This window comes from Pituophis catenifer, unplaced genomic scaffold (genome assembly GCF_029215685.1).
Source record: "Pituophis catenifer annectens isolate HBS135680 unplaced genomic scaffold, rPitCat1.0.hap2 SCAF_4, whole genome shotgun sequence".
Classification (NCBI taxonomy): Eukaryota; Metazoa; Chordata; class Lepidosauria; order Squamata; family Colubridae; genus Pituophis; species Pituophis catenifer.
This window is the reverse complement of record NW_027256884.1, coordinates 30,625,628-30,645,850: the sequence shown is the minus strand read 5'-3', so window position 1 is coordinate 30,645,850 and position 20,223 is coordinate 30,625,628. Positions and strand designations below refer to the sequence as shown.

General features: G+C 42.7%; 1 protein-coding gene across 1 annotated transcript in view; it reads right to left on the bottom strand.

The window, feature by feature from the left end:
• The window catches only part of ARHGEF7 (Rho guanine nucleotide exchange factor 7), a 98,538-nt gene that overhangs the window by 60,363 nt on the left and 17,952 nt on the right, over positions 1–20,223 (bottom strand). Inside the window, exons 2-3 of the mRNA XM_070944182.1 lie at positions 19,127–19,213; positions 1,206–1,290 (exon numbers count right to left, since the gene is read on the bottom strand). Coding sequence (XP_070800283.1) covers positions 1,206–1,290; positions 19,127–19,213 — 172 coding nt within the window. The remainder of the gene's footprint in view (positions 1–1,205; positions 1,291–19,126; positions 19,214–20,223) is intronic.

Genomic DNA, 20,223 nt, shown 5'->3' with positions numbered 1-20,223 from the left:
CGGTAGCTATTGTACGGTATTCTATGATAGCTATTGTAGACTGCTGATACAGTTCTACAGAGGAATTATTGAGTCTGTCATCTGCACCTCTATAACTGTCTGGTTTGGCTCTGCAACCCAACAAGACAGACACAGACTTCAGAGGATAATTAGAATTGCAGAAAAAACAATTACTGCCTTCCATGGAGGACCTGTATACTGCACAAGTCAAAAAGAGGGCTGTGAAATATTTACAGACCCCTCGCATCCTGGACATAAACTGTTTCAACTCCTACCCTCAAAACGATGCTATAGAGCACTGCACACCAGAACAACTAGACTCAAGAACAGTTTTTTCCCGAACGCCATCACTCTGTTAAACAAATAATTCCCTCAACACTGTCAAACTAGTTACTAAATCTGCATTACTATTAATCTTCTCATCGTTCCTATCACCCATCTCCTCCCACTTATGACTGTATGACTGTAACCTTGTTGCTGGTATCCTTAAGATTTATATTGACTGTTTCCCTATGACTATGAATCATAAGTGTTGTACATTATGATTCCTGACGAATGTATCTTTTCTTTTATGTACCCCGAGAGCATATGCATCAAGACAAATTCCTTGTGTGTCCAATTACACTTGGCCAATAAAGAATTCTGTTCTGTTCTGTTCCGTTCCATTCCGTTCCGATCTGTTCTATTCACTTTGTGGCTAACATTAGCCAACTGAACACGGCATCAGTGCATTTGTTTTATTTTTAAAAATGATATTCTGCACATGCAGCAGCATCTAAATAATTTTGGCTGATTTCAAAAATTTAACTGGCATCAAACTGGATTAGTGTTTTAAATGGAAGTTCCAGTACTACAATTTTGATTTGGAATCAAAGAAATAACTTTTGCATTCTTGCCAGGAAAATTATACAGAAGTGTCCATGAAATCACAGGAGTTACCTTGATCTCAAAGGAAAATTGACTTTACAGTTTGCAGCTCACAGTCACTGCAGAGTCAGATGGGAAGTGGGAAGAAAGTAATCCCAAAAGTAGAAATGCAAATGATATGGAGTAAAGTTCTGAGATATGTAGTTGAAATCATTCAAATTTGAATCAAACAAGTTAACAGAGAAAGGAGGAAAGGTGATTACATTGTTAAGTAACAAAAAACAATCAACTTCTAGAAAACTATAAAAAATATACGTATTAAATGGATTTATATTTACCTGCTGTTACCTTATTTAGTGCCACCAAGGAACTAAGCACTTTACTGAAGTTCTGTCCTTGGTAGAGATCATTTGCATCAAAGGTCTAAAAAAAAACACATGCTCTTATTAGAATCTAGAAAAAAAACAACACTTTTTTGAAAAGCCTGTTAATATATCGTAACGATCCTCAATATTTATAGCTTATTTTTATATAAAAGCCATTATTTGATTTAATTAAATTTGGAGCTGCACAGGCCTGATTGATACTTAAAAGCGATAAAACATGATTTATAATCCAGCAAGACTAGGTTCAAACACCACGTCAATCCCAGATTCAACACTCCGTAGTATGATGTGTAAACCAGCAATGAATTATGCAAGACTTTGCAGAGCTGTAGCTATCAAGAATATGAAACTTATACTGGACAGATCTGGGCTCAAAACCCAGAACGGACAATTGAGTGATTCAGATCATCTTAAACTAAGAACGTTAACTTTTCCCAGCTGAAGGGCTGCATTAAAATACTTCAAAAGCAGATGAAGATACATCCCAGTTGCATACATTCATGTATGAAATGCTTGGTTTTCCCTAATATTTGAAGTTTTTCTTTGTTTAAACAAAGAAAACACTGATAAACTGGATTATTTAGACTTGTACCACTTCTTTTTTCCATCATCAGATGGAAATTGTGCCATGAATTTTCAAGAGCAATAGCTAGAACAGCTTGCGGGTAGCCCTAAATCACAGGTTGTCACACTTAAACCCATAAATACTGTAATGTGGCTTCCTCAAGTTTCATTTTATCTGTTATATAATGTAGTTTGTAAGCCACAGTACAGTAAAATATCATTTTAGCATTGTGGGGAGGGGATGTCCTTTATTTATGAAGGTCCATTAATACAAAAGTATATCATATTGACAATTATCATCTGTATAATGATGTCATGTGTGAATGGAGCCAATTGTGTCCTATTCAACAGATGGTGCTTAAACCAGGGTTTAGAATGACGTATGAATCTAGTGATCTATCATTCGTATACACATTGGGAGCTTGTCCAAAGGATAGCATATTCCAGTGTTAGACCGGCCACCTGGTCTTCTCGTTTCTGGCGCGAATGTGTGCGCGAAGACCAGCTGGCCGGTGCACATCTGCATGCCGGAAACTGGAAGATCACATTCGCAGCATGTGCATGCGCACCGGGTGGCTGCTCTTCCAGTTTCCGGTGCTCCCGTGAGTATGAACACCAGCTGGCTGGCGCGCCAGAACCCGGAAGACCAATGGGCAACAGCTCGTGTGCCCAGAGAGATGGTTCTGCATACCACTTCCGGCACATGTGCCAAAGGTTCACCATCATGGGCATATTCCATCTAAATTCTTGAAGAAAGGATAAGAAAAACATTGTTTCACATGCAAGACCACAAGCAGGATTTTATTTAATGAGCAGAATTTGATGTTTGGACTGAACACTAAGCAATGCCAGTTTACAGTTAAGTACAGGGTAGAATTGCAAAACTTTATGTTCAATTCATGTTAATTCCCCTTTGCATTTTATCTCAGATTTTAAAAAGTAAACATATAAAGCATGATGAGACTGAAACTTTCAAATGTAATAGTACAGCAATACAACAAGTACATAGCAAATAACATGTTTATGATATTTGTCGTACATGTATGATTTAGCATACATTACATATGCATCTGTGAAGGAAAACAAGAGTTTGTTGCCACTTTTAAAAAAACATTTATATATCATGAAACTTATACACTTCACCAATATTTGTCAATTCTAAGTGGATCACATATCCTATTTCTATAAATAAAATTAATACATACAGAGAGCTGAATAGAGTAATTCCACTTTTTCACACAACAAAAACTGAAAGGTAGTCACCTCACAAGAATGCACAAACTATTATAAAATCATGTAAAATTAGTTTTATAACTTGAATGTTCATTGATTATGTAGAAGCCAGAAAAAATTCTTTTGAACTCACAGTACTATTTTTTTTATAAAATATGAAAATGCAAATGAAATAAAAAGTATTGATGGCCTGAACTTTTAACAGAATTAGCAGCATATTTTGAAATAATGGAAACAATTTAAATGGCATTTAATAGTATTTGCTTCAGTTTTTAAAAAAGCAAAATTAAGTTATAAATATTATTAGGAAATATTAACAATATAATCAGCTTTTTTGGTTTTTGAAATTGCACATGTACTATAAATATCAGAAAAATGAAAACTTCTATTTTTTTTATTCCTATTAACTATTTGTAATGATAACTTGCCAATAGACACATATACAAAAAGTATATGTGTTTCTTAGTTTCATGTAACCTAAATCCACTAAATTAAAAAAAAAATGGGTTAAAATAGAAAGCTTACTATAATGTACCAATATGCATAAAAAAATAGTTGTTCTAAAATCTACCTTTCTATGGGTATGTGGCCCCATCCATGTGAGCAACCAAATTCACTCATTTCCACATGCATAGCCTTTTCTATTTCATAATTTAAATGCTGCTAGCTTTTCAGAACATTTCACAGCAAAATCTTTTATAAAAGTTTTAAACTTAGTATGGATTATTACTATTACTCCATTACACCTTTTCATATATACTTTTTTGCAAAGCAAAGTATATAAAATGTAATTTACATCCTGCACCTCTTCTACATCTTGTAAGCATACTCCAATTTTGCTATACCTCTAATAAGAGATATAACATCAAAAACAAACATCAAAAATACCAAATTTAACATGAGACCCACACAACAGTGGTTCAATTTTGACAGGTTTTGATTCTATTAAGTAAATATACTCAACAAAAAATACTCTGCAAATTGCTTCCTAAAGTCTATTAAAAAAATAAAACTTCCATTAATTTTTTAAAGATTTTTTTAAAATCTAGTTTTTATGTTTCAGAAACTGTTAAACAACATGATGCAAAATTAAGGCAAAAAAGTGGTGTTCTAAATCCTGAAAGACATTTAAAATGAAAATTTAAAATAACAAACTATTTAAAAGCAAAAAAATATATTCTAAAATAGCAAGGGGGAGGAAATAGATTTAAACTCACATCCATTGTAAATTCTCACTCAGTAATAGATTACTAAACCAGCATTAAAAGGAGTCATAAAATAACAGGATGTTAAGGGGCTTATGTTTCCTGTCAGACTCAGACTATCTGGCATATTGGAACAAGTTGATTGGCTCACCCAAACTGAAGCATCATCATCATCATCATCTGCATTCTGCACCTTGCATGTGTTACTCAACAGGAAAACAAACAGGATAAAGGATGGGGGAGGGAAGAACAAAGTATGTATATGTACTGAATTGATTATATGAAAGTGATTTTATGACATATCAAAAATCTCTTCATATAAGACAGTAATCATATTAACAGAGACAAGTATTTAAGTAGCTAATACCTAAGGACTCAAGATCACACCAAGAAAGGCACGTCTTTCTTTGCATCACAGAAATTGCATATATATAAGTACAGTATGCTCTTTAGCATAAAGATGAAAGGAAAATTAAATGACTCCCTGCCTATTTTTCTCCAGTTGCTTCTCAGGAAGCAGAGCTGTGAAGACTCTGGAATGCTACCTACAGATCCTTCTGGCAATAAACCAAAAAGAAATAAATAGACTATATGGGTAGAAATATCAATTTCTAAAAAAAATAAGTAGAACACGCAATAATAAAAATATCCCTGCATTTCAGTACATTTGGGAGAGTTTCAGCAGACTATGTTGTAATACAGTATTTATATTCAAAACATGATGGTTGATAAACCGAACATTGTCTTACCTGAATGTTCCTTTTCGGAGCACTGCAACTGCAGTCCATAACTGGGATCTCTTCTTATTGCTTCGCCTTGACTGGGTGACATTTTTTTATTAGAGTCTCTCTTCGTGCTGTGGCCACGCCCTTCAATCCCATCATGCACCAGTCTTTGAACGAAGGCGCAACCACCTGATTAGTAATCAAATAACGGTAAACAGATCTGAAAATAGAACAAGACGTAGAAAAGTCCAGAACCACAGAATAAGTCAGGAGACCTTAAATACAAGGGGGGGGAATGGACTGCAGTCGCAGTGCTCCGAAAAGGAACATTCAGGTAAGACAATGTTCGTTTTCCAGAGCACTGCTCCTGCAGTCCATAGCTGGGATATACCCAAGCTCGAACCCCAAGGGTGGGACATCAACAGTCGCCAGAGTCCTGTGCCCCGAGGACACTTTGCAGGACTCGACGGCCGAAGGAAGCCTCCGTGGAGGCAAAGGAATCCACCCTGTAATGTCTTATGAAAGGCGTCACCGAGGACCACGTGGCAGCCCGGCAGATATCCGAGACCGATGCCTGAGTGGCCCAGGCAGCAGAAGTCGCCGCACTACGAGTCGAGTGAGGCAAAATCCCAGACGGAACCAGTTTATCTTGATGGTTATATGCCGTAGAAATGCACGCCTTGATCCATCTGCCTACAGTTGACGAAGACACTTTTTGGCCCAAAGACCTCAAATGGAAAGAGACCAAAAGGGCTTCTGTTTTCCGGAAGGGCTCAGTTCTGCGAATGTATCGTCGGAGAGCCCTGCGAACATCGAGAGTGTGCCAATCTCTCTCGCGTTGATGCCTAGGTGACGGGCAGAAGTCCAGGAGGACGAGTTCCTGCGCACGATGGAAATAAGTGTTCACCTTTGGCAAAAAGGTGGGGTCCAGTCGAAGGACAACAGTGTTCTCGTGGAATATACATAAGTCTTTTCTAATTGACAAGGCTGAAAGTTCCGATATCCTCCTAGCGGAGGTGATTGCCAAAAGGAAAGCCACCTTATAAGACAAGTATTTGAGGGAGATAGCACCCAACGGTTCAAAGGGGGAAAACATAAGCGCTTGAAGAACGAGGGAAAGGTCCCAGGTCGGGAACCTATGAACTGGCGGTGGACGTAAATTCGAAGCCCCATGTAAAAACCCTTTGAGCAATGGATGCGGAGATAGCGAAGAGTAAGGCGGACATCGAATGACAGTGGACAACGCAGCAGTCTGACGACGAAGAGTGGATGGTGACAAACCTTTGTCCAGACCAGATTGCAAGAAACAGAGAATGTCGGCGATCTGAGCCGACGTGGGATCCACCAGATTGTCAGCAGACCAGGTGCAAAAGGCACGCCATGAAGACTCGTATATACGAGATGTAGAAGGTCGTCGAGAGGCCTGTATGGTATCTATGACGAAGTCGGGGAGACGGTCCTTCCGTAAAATGACCCTCTCAAACGCCATACGGCCAATTGGAGCCATCCTGGATCTGGGTGGAAGACGGCTCCTTGACGCAGGGACAGACGTGTCGGCGGAATCACCCACGGAGGCCGGACAGACAGAGACACGAGGTCTGCGTACCATGGTCGACGAGGCCAGTTGGGAGCCACAAGTAGGAGGTCCGCTCCTTCCTCCAATAGCTTCCGAATCACCTGAGGGATCAGGGGAATCGGAGGGAATGCGTATAAGAGGCCGGGTGGCCAGGAGCATCTGAGCGCGTTGTGAGCCTCCGCCTGCTGGCACGGGTAACGTGTCACAAATCTCGGGAGTTGGGCGTTCGTCGGGCTGGCAAATAAGTCCACAGTGGGTAGACCGAAGATGGTGACGGCCTCTTGAAATATGTCGGGAGCCAGCTGCCATTCCGACTGGTCTATTGATTGTCTGCTGAGCCAATCGGCGTGAACGTTGTCCACGCCCGAGATGTGATCGGCCTTCAGGGATAGGACGTGACTCTCGGCCCAATTCAAGAGCTTCTCCGCCTCCAGCATCAAGCCCCTCGATCTCATGCCCCCTTCCTTGTTGATATGGGCCTTGGCGGTAATATTGTCCGTGAGGACAAGAACGTGACGGCCGTGTAACAGTTCTTGAAAGTGACAGAGGGCCAGACGAATCGCCCTCAGTTCCAAAAGGTTGATACTTAGACGTTGCTCCGACTTCGACCAGCGGCCCTGCACCATCTGATCGTTGAGATGGGCCCCCCAGCCTGCGAGACTGGCATCGGATGTCAGGTTTAGACGATTTGAGATCAGAAAGTGGGACCCTAGGAGGAGCTTGGGGCTTGTCCACCAGGCGAGGGAGAGGGCAATTTGAGGGGGTAGAGACACTTTGTGGAGAGAGTCGCTGTGACCCGTGCGTTGGAAAGGGAGCAGGAACCATTGTAATGGTCTCGTGTGCCGGCGGGCCCACGGCACGATGGAAAAGCACAAGACCATCTTCCCCAATAACTGGGATAGAAGGTGGAGAGGAACAACACGCTTGGAGCGAACGAGATGAATCAGCTCGCTGATACTCTGGACCCTTTCCGGGGAGAGGAAGACCTGGCCTTGAACGGAGTCGATCACCGCCCCCAAGTGTTGCAGCGCAGTGGACGGACAAAGGTGACTCTTCGGGTAGTTGATCGAGAACCCGTGGGCCTGAAAGGCTTCGATGACCAGAGCCAGATCTCGAGTTGCTTGGCTTCTGGAGGCAGACAGGACCAGAATGTCGTCCAGATAGCACAATACTCTCACAGGTTTCAGTCTGAGAGCGGCCGCCACCACCGCTACCAGTTTTGTGAAAGTCCTTGGAGCAGATGACAAGCCGAAGGGCATCGCACAGTACTGATAGTGGTCCTCCCCAATCTGGAAACGGAGGTACTTCCGTTGGTCTGGGAGAACCGGAACATGCAGGTACGCCTCCCTGAGATCGACTGATTGGAGGAAATCGCCTCGACGAACTTCGGCAAGGATGGATCTCAGGGAGTGCATTTTGAATCTGCGGTAAAGAACCGACAGATTCAACTGCTTTAAGTTCAGAATGGCTCTCCAACCTCCCAAATGCTTTGGAACCAAGAAAAGCGTTGAGTAGAACCCCTTGCCAAGCTGATCCGGAGGAACAGGTTCTATTGCATGGATCTGTAGTAGGTGGACGATCTCGGACCGCAGCAACCGTTCCTTGTCTGGGGTTAGTCGAGTTGAGCAGCGGATGTAGCGGGATGGAGGTGGACCCAAAAACTCGATGGAGAGGCCAGCGGACACCGTCCGAAGAATCCAGGCATCTCTGGTTGACAGTTCCCACTGGTGGCTGAACAGTTGGAGGCGCCCACCAATGGGATCCCGCAACCGGCAGTCATTTTCCTCGGCGGGCTTGACGAAAGCCAGAACCTCGGAAAGGACGCTTAGCATTGTTGAATCTAGGCCTGTCACAGAATCGCTGTCTGTCCTAGGGACGGTCGGTTCCTGGAAAGAAGGCGCGCTGAGAATAGGGGCCACCTGACCCCGACGAAGCCCGAAAGGGCTGTCTCTGAGGATAGGGTGTATAGCGTCTTTCTGGCCTACGATATGAAGATGCCGGCATAACCTTCCGTTTGTCCTTGTCCTCGACAAGAACAGGATCAAGAGCAGGACCGAAAAGGTTCGGGGCCTTAAATGGAGCAGCTGCTAACTTCCACTTGGCTTTGGCATCAGCTCTCCAATTTCTGAGCCAAAACAATCGGCGCGATGTCACGGAAGAGGCTAACGCCCTGGAGGCGAACTTTACCGAGTTTAATGAGGCATCCGCCGAATATTCTGTGGCGGCCACAATTTTATTTATGTCCTGGTGGAGGCGCGTGTCTTCTGGGGGCAATCGCCCTTGAAGTTGTCTCAACCAGAGCAAAGAAGCTCTGTTAAAAAAAGACGTAGCCATCGCGGTCTTAATAGTCCAGGCAAGAGACTGATGCTCCTTACGAAAGGAGAGTTCGGACTTCCTGTCCTCAGATTTTAGGACATCCAACGAGTCAGAGGACAGAAGCGAAGATAAAGAAAGGTTTGCAATCGGAGCATCAACCACAGGTAGAGCCAGTAAGGTATCCAACTCTGGGGCCCCACAGTATAACTTCTTGTCCAGACTAGTGGGGCCCATCGAAGAACCCGGTTGGGACCAGGGTGACTGGAGGACATCAGAAAAAAGCTGGGGGCAAGGAATGAAATCCTTCCCCGGCTTTGATGACGAAAACAAAGCATCATGTGGAGCTGGCACAGAGAGGGATTCAGAAGATGCAACTCCCATATTGGTCGTCTGGCGTGCCTTGTGGAGCAAGGACTTAAATAACGAGGGCCGGAATAGACCGGAGAAGGCTGGGACATCTGGCGCAAGACCCTCATCCTCCGAGAACTCCATGTCCTCCCCCATCTCCTCATCATGATCGGACTCGTCCGAAGAGGTGCACGCCATCCTCGATGGAGATTTGGAGCGTACTGGAGCCGCTGAGCGAGAGGCGTGGGGCTGCAGCAAGGCGGACTGATGTATCCCAGATGCCAAGAGGGAAGAGAGGGTGTTGGATAGCATCACCTGAAGGTCCGCCTGATCAGGTAAGGGCCGATCCTCTGGACCCCTGAGGCCAGCAGCAGTCGGGGTAAAGGTTGCCTCCGCCCTGCGTGGAGGAGCAGGGTTGTCACTGAGGCCCGCAGCAGATACGTCCGGCAAAGATCTCGAGTTCCTCTTGGTAAGGCCGCAAGAAAACACTTCCTGAGAAGCAGAAGAGGTACTGGGTCTGTCCAGAGGAGAAGTACCGCGATCAGGGGTAGGCTCAGCGGGCAAGGAGGAGCGATCGTGTAAGACCAAGCGTTGGTCAGAAGGAAAAACGGAGGCCAGCCTGGCTTGCCTGGCTCTGTCATACTGCCGCTCGAGAGCTCTGTGGCGACGCTGGGCATCTTTTTCCGCCGCCAAGGAAGATCTGTGTTGGCGAGTATCAGTAGAGACAGAAGTAGATCATCCCTGTGAGCCTGATTTGCGTTTGGCCACAGATCTCGGGGGACTGGATTCCAGGTCCGGATCAGAAGACAAGTTCTCCAAAACAACGTAAATATAAACAAGGGCCAAATACAATTCCGAATGGCCTGTCCAGCAACTGCTGTGACTCAAATAGGTGAAAAGGTATGTAGCAAATAGATCCTCTGCCTCTTTTCCTTTTTTTTTTTTGTATTTATTTGTTTTTATTATTATTTATTTTATTTTATTTTTTTAAGAGAAAAAAAGGAGCCAACAATGAACTATGTACAAAAAAAGGTCCCAGACGAGACAGAGGCTGAGGGAAACACAGCAAGTGGAACCACTGACCAGCGTGACTAAGCGTCCAAGCAGACATGAGTTTGCCAGGCAAGCCTTCAGGTCCCGATAACACAGGGACAGCAAGGTAAATGAAATTGAGGCAGCCACCAACTTCAAAGAGCTGCCACGAACAGTTCAGGTGGGAGCGACCAGCAGCAAGGAGGCACAATAAAATGGCCGCCAATAGAAGCAACAAAATGGCGGCCGCAATATAAAGCCCCTCAGCGCCAGGCCGGGAGTCGGAGGCAGAACCGGCAAGGGAATCAACCGCCTGACCAGATGAAGTTCAGATCGGTAAACAAAGGACTAGAAGCGCCGCCCGAAGGACGGGCGCTTGGATCGCTCACCACCAGCTGATTGCTTCGCTGAGGCAGAAACCGCCGATCGCTTCGTTGAGGCAGAAAACCGCCGATCCCAGGGCGCGATCGCCCGCAGAGATTCAAACAAGCAGAAAAGCTGGTCGCACGTCAGAGCCTGCAGGGCGAACCGTGCAAAGAGCTCTGGAGCCGCTCCTAGTCGAGCCGAAAGGAAAATCAAGGTGTGGGGGGGGTGAAACAGCAGCCCTCAACCCCGCGCTCACACTGGCGGCTAAATTGAAGAGGGAACCGCCCCGAAGGGTCGGGATTCCCGTGCTGCAGTCTGACAGCCGTCAGACGACTCAGGAGAGGACGGACTGGAGCCCCAGATCCAACTCTCACCCCTGCAGCGTTAACAAGGCTCGCACCGAGAAAAAAAGGAGAATAATCAATAATAAAGCAAAATCTAAACGCGAAATTCTAAATTAGGGCACGAAGAGAAGAAGATCACACCAGTCCTTCAGCGACTGAGTGAAAAGACTGGTGCATGATGGGATTGAAGGACGTGGCCACAGCACGAAGAGAGACTCTAATAAAAAAATGTCACCCAGTCAAGGCGAAGCAATAAGAAGAGATCCCAGCTATGGACTGCAGGAGCAGTGCTCTGGAAAACATATTAGTGCACATTTGGTACATTTCTTTTATTTTTTTCTTCCCCATTATTTCTGAAACCTCTATTTCAAGATTGATTGCCAACTCTAAGGTTACATATGTAGCTATTACCGGTACATAGGAGTTGCCTCTGTTTTGGACTTGAATTTTCCTGTGTTGCTTTTTTAGCATGGACAACACTACAGCATCTAACATTCTAGCATCTGTCCAGAGTAGATCTAAACTTCCGTAGATCCATTCCAGATACCCTACGTCTGGGGTTTTAAAAAACAAGAATTCCTATCCCTCATTTACAATAAGAACAGGAAAGGTTTTGGGTTGGTTTGTTTTAATTTCATGGCACATGTACTCCCTAGGACAGTGATGGCTAACCTTTTTGCTGTTGCGTGCCAAAAGCAGGGGTAGCGAGGGGGGTCGCGCATGCGCATGCCCACACCCATAATTCAATGCCCCCCCTGTGGCCCACCCCGTGCACATGCAACCCCCCTGCGCTCCCCCCGCTTTTGGCACGCAACGGCAAAAAGGTTACCGGTGGGCCCAGTATGCCCGTTTTTTGCCCTCCCCATGCTCCAGAGACTTTCTTGGAGCCTCAGGAGGCCGAAAACGGCCTTCCTCACCCCCCTAGAGGCCGGAAACAGTCCATTTCCCAACTTCCAGTGGGCCCAGAAGGCCCGAAAGTCAGCTGGCTGGCGTGCACATGCGCGCTGGAGCTGAGCTAGAGTAACGCTCGGGTGCCCACAGATATGGCTCTGCGTGCCACCTGTGGCACGCGTGCCATAGGTTCACCATCATGGCCCTAGGATATATCTTGTCTAATATCTCGCCACTTTATAACTCAATCTCAACTGAAATCATAGATTAGGACTTTGCCTTTGGTCCATTAAGAACTAATTCAGTTCTGTATGACTAGCTTTCTAGTCATTAGGCAAAAACCCTAACAACAATAAATACAATGCTACATATCAGTCAATCATTAGCACTGCCTCAAGAGGCAGATATTACAGTGTACGGGATGACACTAAAGCATTAGGAGAACAAAGCTGTCCCTTATACCAAACTTAGCATTCCATCACCACATATAAGAGTCTCCTGCATGTGAATTATGCCACGTAAGTTAAAATGTAGTTTGTAGTTGTGGTGGAGGTTTTGTCTCTGGAAGTATAATGGTTGTGCTACTTACACTTAGACATAGAATCAAGTCTATCATTCTTGGAATAACTGAAATAGATCTCATGAGTTTTCAGATAAAACTAGCTGTATTCTTTTTCCATCAAGCTTTAATATTTCTGGTATCTAATGGTATTAAGACAACATGTAAGGGCATAGGAAGATTCCTATAGGCCCGTGATGGTGAACCTGTGGCACACAAAGCCATATCTGCGGGCATGCAAGCTGTTGCCCGAGGTCAGCTCCAGCGCGCATGTGTGCGCCGGCCAGCTGATTTTGGGATGGCCCCGCCCATGCTGTCCCTCCCCTCCTAGGAGTCTTCATACAGCCTGTTTTGGATGCTAGGTAAGTACAGGGCTCGCGTGGAGGCTCTGGGAGGGTGAAAAACAGGCCTCCTGGAAGTCCAGAAACAGGCCGTTTCCAGCCTCTGGAAGGCTAGGGGAGGCCGTTTTCACCCTCCCCAGGCTCCAGGAAAGCCTCCAGAGCCTGGGGAGGGTGAAAAATGGGCCTACTGGAAGTCCAGAAACGAGCCGTTTCCAGCCTCTGGAGGCTTCAGGAAGGCCTGCTAGGCCCAAAACAGGGCACGGCGGGTTGTGTGTGCATGTGCGGGAAGCAGAGCTGGGGAGGGGGTCATGCACGGATGCCCAGGGGCGGGGCGTGCAGGGAGGCATTGCATTGTAGGTGTGGGCATGCGCGAGATGCACTTTCGGCACCCGAGGGAAAAAAGGTTAGCCATCACTGCTATAGGCTTTCCTATAATATCACAGCTACTTTTATTAGTACATAATGCCAATTTTCTTGGGAGTCCTTGCATGGATAGTATTGAGAAGCACTGTTCTGCAGAATTCCAATTCTTCTCAGAACTGAATTCTAAAATCTGGTTTAAAGGGATTTGCCTTCTATATTAAAGTGCTATGGGTGGAGTGTGTTGCAAATATGTCTCATCTCCAAAGCTTTACATCTACTGTATATTTAAAATGTTTCCATTTTTTCTCCATTTATAATAGTGAGAGAGTCTTTCAGATTTCCTTTCCCTGATTTACATAGAAGACTACTAGCTGAGATCATACAGAAATTTAGGGTATAGAATCTTGATACATGTCCTTTATTTCTATCTGATTTTACTCGAACAGATGGCGGGAACAGGACAAATGTATGTATCACAAGATGAAAATGCTGTTTATAAGTTTCCACCTGATCTGATCTAGTCATCTATACTAAATATAATAAATAAAACTATAGTTGTAGGTTTGCACTGAGTTTAGTTATTGCAATGCAAAGTGGCCTGGAATACCTTCTATTACCTAAGGCTGTTTTGCCAACTGTATCATTTGCCAGAGATGTAGCACTTGTCTTGATTTTTAGGTTAGAATGATTTGATGCTGATTTTCTCTAGTGGAAAAAAGCTGAGAATCACAACTTCTTTAACGTGATGCCAGGGCAAAAAATCTAGATAGAAATTCCTCCACTCGAATATTTCAGTGCTACTTTATTCTTAATCTTACTACTGCAATTCTGTTCTGATTATGACCAGAAAGTCCCCAGGGATTTGCTCAGGCGTGGATGAGTTTTATTTATTGAAGTTATTTATACTGTACAAAGTCTGATCAGCTATTTTAAAAAAAAGTTTTACAAACTTTCTCTAAATTGCTTGTGAATCTCTAGGGGATGCACTCCTTGGGTTGTGAATCTCTGGGTTACTTTTTAGGATCATCTTACCACCTACCTCAAGTTATAGAAAAGAATTTTTGCCTTTTTCTGAACAGTGATCTAACAGAATTTCCACCATAATACTACAGAGGAAATGCTAAGATCACTAGCCTTATTACCTAAATATTCTTGTTCTCCTTTCTCTACTCCATTCTTATTCCTTTGATGTCATTTCTTTTTAGTGTGTAAGCTTGGAAGGCAGAACAGACTGCCTTGATTTGCAAACTACACTGGGAGCTCTTCCAAGTGAAGCGCTGGCATGTTTTGAATAAATAATTCCAGAGTTTCTAGCTGGCATATTTATAAATCTATTCCTACTTGCTTATTTAAACAAGGAAAGTTTTTAGATTTTAAGTCAAGCAAGGGCCTTTATGTCATCTCTCCACATCCCAAATTCCAATTATTTTGGCTCACTTTTACAGCACACTAACTCTGAAAATGAAAAAAAACTAATTGATTTTCATAAAAACAGATGCTATGTGTACCAAAACCTTTTTGAACAGGTGATCACATTCAGAATAAAGAGTTCATGTTGTGAACCTTCTTTCAGAATTATTATGAATTATGAATTCTTCCCATTCACAAAATAACTTATCAATACAACCACTCACAATATACCAATTTACCAGAATGCTCTCTAGCATCCCACTTTATCTTTGTACTATGCTTCAGATGCTTCGAAGACTGAAGCAGAAAGTTTATGTTATACTAAAGATTTTAAACTTACAAATATCATCAGGAATCTGCTTCAGAACCACATGTTTATTGTGGAGTTCCAGGGAAGGCAAAGTAGATGGAAGAACTAAAAGGAACAGCTTATCACAGGGTGGTGTATTGGCTTCAACCCTTTTTAATATTTAACCAATGATCAGCTACTCCATGAAGGTATTAACAACTATATGTATGCTAATGACAAAGCAATGGCTGTACAGGGAAAAACATTTGATGAGGTTCAACATCATTTAACTGAAGCTCTGGTAGAGCTGGATCGATACTACCGGGATAACCAGTTAAGGCAAAATCCAGCAAAAACTCAGGTATATGCTGTCAAGAGTATGAATGTTCATAGCCTGAAATAGCCATGGCAACAGGTCAGCCAATGGGGACTGGTTGGATAGACATGGTAACACGCCAATGGGGACTGGTTGGAAATTGAAACATAGTATTTGTTTGTATGGGACCATAAGAGACAATTTGGAGTCTGGGCATGGCTTAGACTTGCTGAACTGTATATAAGAGTTGGTTTGGCCTCTGTAAATGTTGCCTCTTTACAATATATTAGCCTCTGCATCTCTCTACTCTGTAATAACTTACTTCTATAAATATTGCTTCTGTGTTCCTGATATTGTATGCTGAATCCTGCTGAAGTTCATTTACTTGTGTGCTGGTCGGATGTGCTGCAAACTCTGATATATGCCTTCCATTTTTGCAATAAGTAGGCTGCTAGGGTGCTGCAAATTATATGGAAGGGATGCTATTGGAGCATTGCTACAGTCCTAAATATTTAGGGGATGACTCTAGATAAGACCCTAACAGGTAAACAGCACTGTACCAACTCTAAACTGAAGATCAGTGAATGAAATCACATCCTCAGGATATTAATAAGCTCTACCTGGGGTGCTAACTCAAGGATTTTTACGACAACAACTTTAGTTCTTTGCTACTCAGCAGGTGAATATGCCTGCCCAGTCTGATATAAATCAGCACATGCTGGATGTTGTTCTGAATGAAGATAGCAGAATTATTACTGGAGACCTTAAACCTACCCCTCTAGATAAGATCTATCATCTAACTGGCATTGCTCCATCTGCTGTCACAGAGAAGCAGCAAGATATAGAGAGAGGCTTAAATCATCAATACTGTATCTAGACAACACCCTCTCCATGGCCAAAACCAGTTCATCAGAGATTAAAATCTAGGAAAGGCTTCCTTAGATCGAGAGAAGGCTTCAAAGAATTTAAAAGCAGAGAGGACCTCTAGAAAGCTACAAAGAACCAACACTGGATGGAACCAATGGAGGAGCTGGTACCTGGGTCTGGCAAAAGCTGGGAAGTATGGAAATCATTGAATAGACTGCACATGGATACAACAACATCCAAAGACACTCTGAACAAATAGGACTAAAGGGTAGCTTCTGCCCTTTATGATTGTGGTGACATGCAGACAACAACACATATGTATACTTGTCCTTTGTGGATCTCATGGCAGCACAACAGAATGTAATTAATGTTGCTAGTTTCTAGACAAAATTAGCTTAACTTGTATATATTTTAATACTGTATTTTATGTATTAAAAATTGTGTTGTGTTGTATGCCATGTGATGCTTCTGACATGAATGAATGAATGAATGAATGAATGAATGAATGAATGAATGAAAAAATTAAATATATATATATTTATACTTTTACTGGGCAGGTCAGTACACTTGTAAAACAAGCAACCACCCATTCTTATTTTCTAAGAATTCCCAGGATCAGGCTTGGAAATAAATATGGTGCTAAAAAATGATGCTTTGCTTTCTTAATATCAACTTCCATTTGTTTGATTATACTTTTTAATGTAAACAGTCAGACATGGAAGATAGCCTTGTGGCACCAAAGAGAACACCTACAAGTACACTAGCACTCCAGATATAGCATGATCCCTGACATAGATAATTTTAAGTCAATTTCTTAAATCACTGGCTACTAAATAAACAATTGCCTGTGTTGGTCCAAAATGCTAAGACATATAATTTTGCTAACTCCCAATAGTTGAGCTCACACACTGTGCTAAAATAAAACCAAACAAATGTATGAGTGAAAATAAATGGAATGCTTAGTAAATGTAATAAACATTTATGATCCAGAGTAGAGAATGGAACAATGATGTATGAGTTCTCTTTGATTATTTAATCTATTTTATGGATTCTTATGTAATAAACACTAATGGTGACATACAGATTATGTATGTTCGAAAAAACCTATCTTTTAATAAAGATGCTGTACTGCTGCTAAGAATCCTTATGATTTATACCAAACATTAGATACACAGTATAATAAAATGAGAAATATGGATCTAAAAATCAATGTATCGAAGTTCAAGGTTTGAAAGTAAAAATACAGTGAATAAATTCAAGTTACGCACAAATGATGAAAAAATAAATGTATTTGTACAACTTTATATATTAGTGTATCTTTAGATACACATCTTTACATTAGAACATTTACTAAAGATGAAAAAAAATGAATGAAGAACTGATAATATGGTTAGATCATAGAAAATTATTGCTGAGCACATTGTAAGCCGCCCTGAGTCTCCGGAGAAGGGCGGCATATAAATCAAATTAAAAAAAAGAAAATGGATGGGGAACAAATTGCAAAATATATCTATGAAGGAGGGCAAAATGGGTTTAGATTAGAAGATAGAAAAGACCCAAAAATAGTGGTTAGAGGGAGGTGACAAGATCCTCCAAAAGAGATAAGTGATAAGTTCAAAGAACAAAAGGCAACATATAAAGCAGAGTACAGATAGGATATTTGCAAGAATAGAAAGCAATGGTGAAATAGAGATCACAGAATCATAGATGTAGTGAATGGTGTTTAACTAAATTTAGTTAAATTTCTTTTTCTTTTGTCTTTTTCATAAGGGACAAGGGGAGGCATTATTTGCATACTTTTATCAAAAGGGAATAGCACACTAGATTTGCATGTATGAGATTTCCAAGACAGATTCTAAGATAAAGAGCAACTTTGTATTCCATATGAGACAGCAAATGTACATATGAAACTACAAATTAAAAAATTCTGCAACTAAGTGAAAAACTTATTAAAAGAATTTTGGACATGATAGAAATAACACTTTTATCAATGAGTGGGCACTTTGTTCACGGAGGACTTCATCTACAGTAATGCATTAAAACATGTTTAATAGCAGAACCTCTGACAGAAAAGCCAGACACACCTATAAATATATAGAATGCCCTAAATGAGCATATATCCCACTTTGTTTAATTTGGTCAACTCAGGGCAGTGAACACACATAACAACCCTTCCTCCTATTTTCCCCATAGCCACTTTTTGAAATGTGCTGGGCTGCAAAAGTGTGACTGGCCCAAAGTCACCAAGCCAGCTTTCATGCCTAAGGGAGGTCTAGAACTCATAATCTTCTGATCCCTTGCAGCACCTAAACTATACCAAACTGGCTCTTAATTCCCCAACATGAAAAGAGCTATCACTAAATTACTCAGAAGGTCAAAACTGGTTATATTTACACAACAGGCTTATCCAATAAAACTTTACTGAAGTAACTCAGGTGCATAATATACCACACCATAATCAAACAGCACAGGCTAGATTTTCACAATATACAGAGACTTCAGTGTAGAGGTATGAAAAAAGCAAGTGAACACACAAGGTGAAGGTTAACTTTTTTCTCCAATCTAAGCACCTTACTAGTTCTCTAGCAGAAACCACACTGGGATGCTTTCTGCTGTGAGGCTAATACCAGTTAGGAGCAACCTGGGCATTGTGGGGTAAGTACTCTCAGCCCCAAGACAAGCATTCCAATGCAACACAGAGTTCTCCAGAACCACAGATCTATCATATCTTTCCTAACTTGTCCTTCCACCAGAGTTCTTTGTAGGGAATACTACTTTAAGCTCGATTGCAAAAACACTGTTCAAACAATGCAACAGCAAGGTGGCATAAATTACGGTTTTAAATGTATAGAAATTATAGAATTGATCCGGGTGAATAAACAGATTTATAGACTTGCAGATAGAAATCACTATATTAATACCGGGCTATTGACAGCCTCGCCTGTTTAAAACAAGAGACAGGAAAGTTTCTTGTTCCCAGCCACTCCGTTCCGGCTCCCACACACCCCGATTCATTCTTTTGCAGAGATTTTACCGCGGCGGTGGTCCTCCGCCACCCCCATTCCCCCCCTCCCTCCCCCGACGCTCCACAGGTAGACATGCAGTCGCCTCCCATCCCGTTTCCTCACCTCCAGGCGAAGGGTGGCGCCGCATGCCCGAAGAAACTCGCGGATATTGCTCAGGCACTCGTTCTCGGTGCGCGGCTCCGGATAAACCTGCAAGAGGAGAAGGAGAAGCAGATCTGGCTTGGGCTCCAACTGCGGGAAAGCGCTCGAGGGAAGCCACCCCGGACTTACCTTCCGGGACAACTCTTCCCTGTAGTCCCATTCACTCCCCTGCTTCTCCCGTCTTGGGCTTCACTTGAAAGCAGCGTTTGATTTGCTGTGCCCGTGACGGGAGAGGTGAACCGGGAAGTAAACACAAAAGCAGGAAATGGCGTGTGAAGAGGACGAGGGAAGTCTCTGTCCACCCACCCCGGGTCATTTTCCCTGCTGCCTCCCTCCCTGTCCTACCCAATAGATGCTTCCCATCCTGAGGACCACTTGGTTTCCCCCCCCCCCAAAAAAGCGCGCCTAACGAGTTCCGCCCCCCAACCCCCCCATCCCGGGGGGAAAAAAAGGCAAATTTGTTCGCACATCTCTTTTTTCAGCCACTGGGGAAAAAAAACAACTAATACGGTTGCAAATGGAAGTGGTTCATTGTTCCTCTCCTGAGCTGCTCCCCCTCCCTCAAAGGTTTCTGCATTTTTAACATCCTCACAACATTGCCTTCATCTTATCCCCATGAGTGAAATAGCTTTAAGACATCCCAAATGGAACTAAGGTTAAAAGTAAAATGTATCCCCTTATCATGTCAAAGGCATCCAAAAGCACCATCTATAAAAGGGAAATTAAGTGACTGGCAACAATTGGAAATAGATGCAATAACAGCAGGGCAGGAATTGGCAAAAGTCATGCCACCGTAATTTTGTTGGTTCAAAGATGAACAGAAAACGCTACACCTCAAGAGTAGAGAAATGTCTATACAGAGTTCCATATATTATTAAAACTGGTTTTTAAAAAAGGTTATGTGCACATTACAGGCATCCATTATAACTGGGTCATTTGAAGCAAAAGTTGTGTGATATATTTTTCAAAATATGTTTTTCTAGATGTGTTCAAGAGAGTTGGCAATCATTAAATCATGAACTACATTATAAAACCTAATAGAAAAACAAATCAGAATC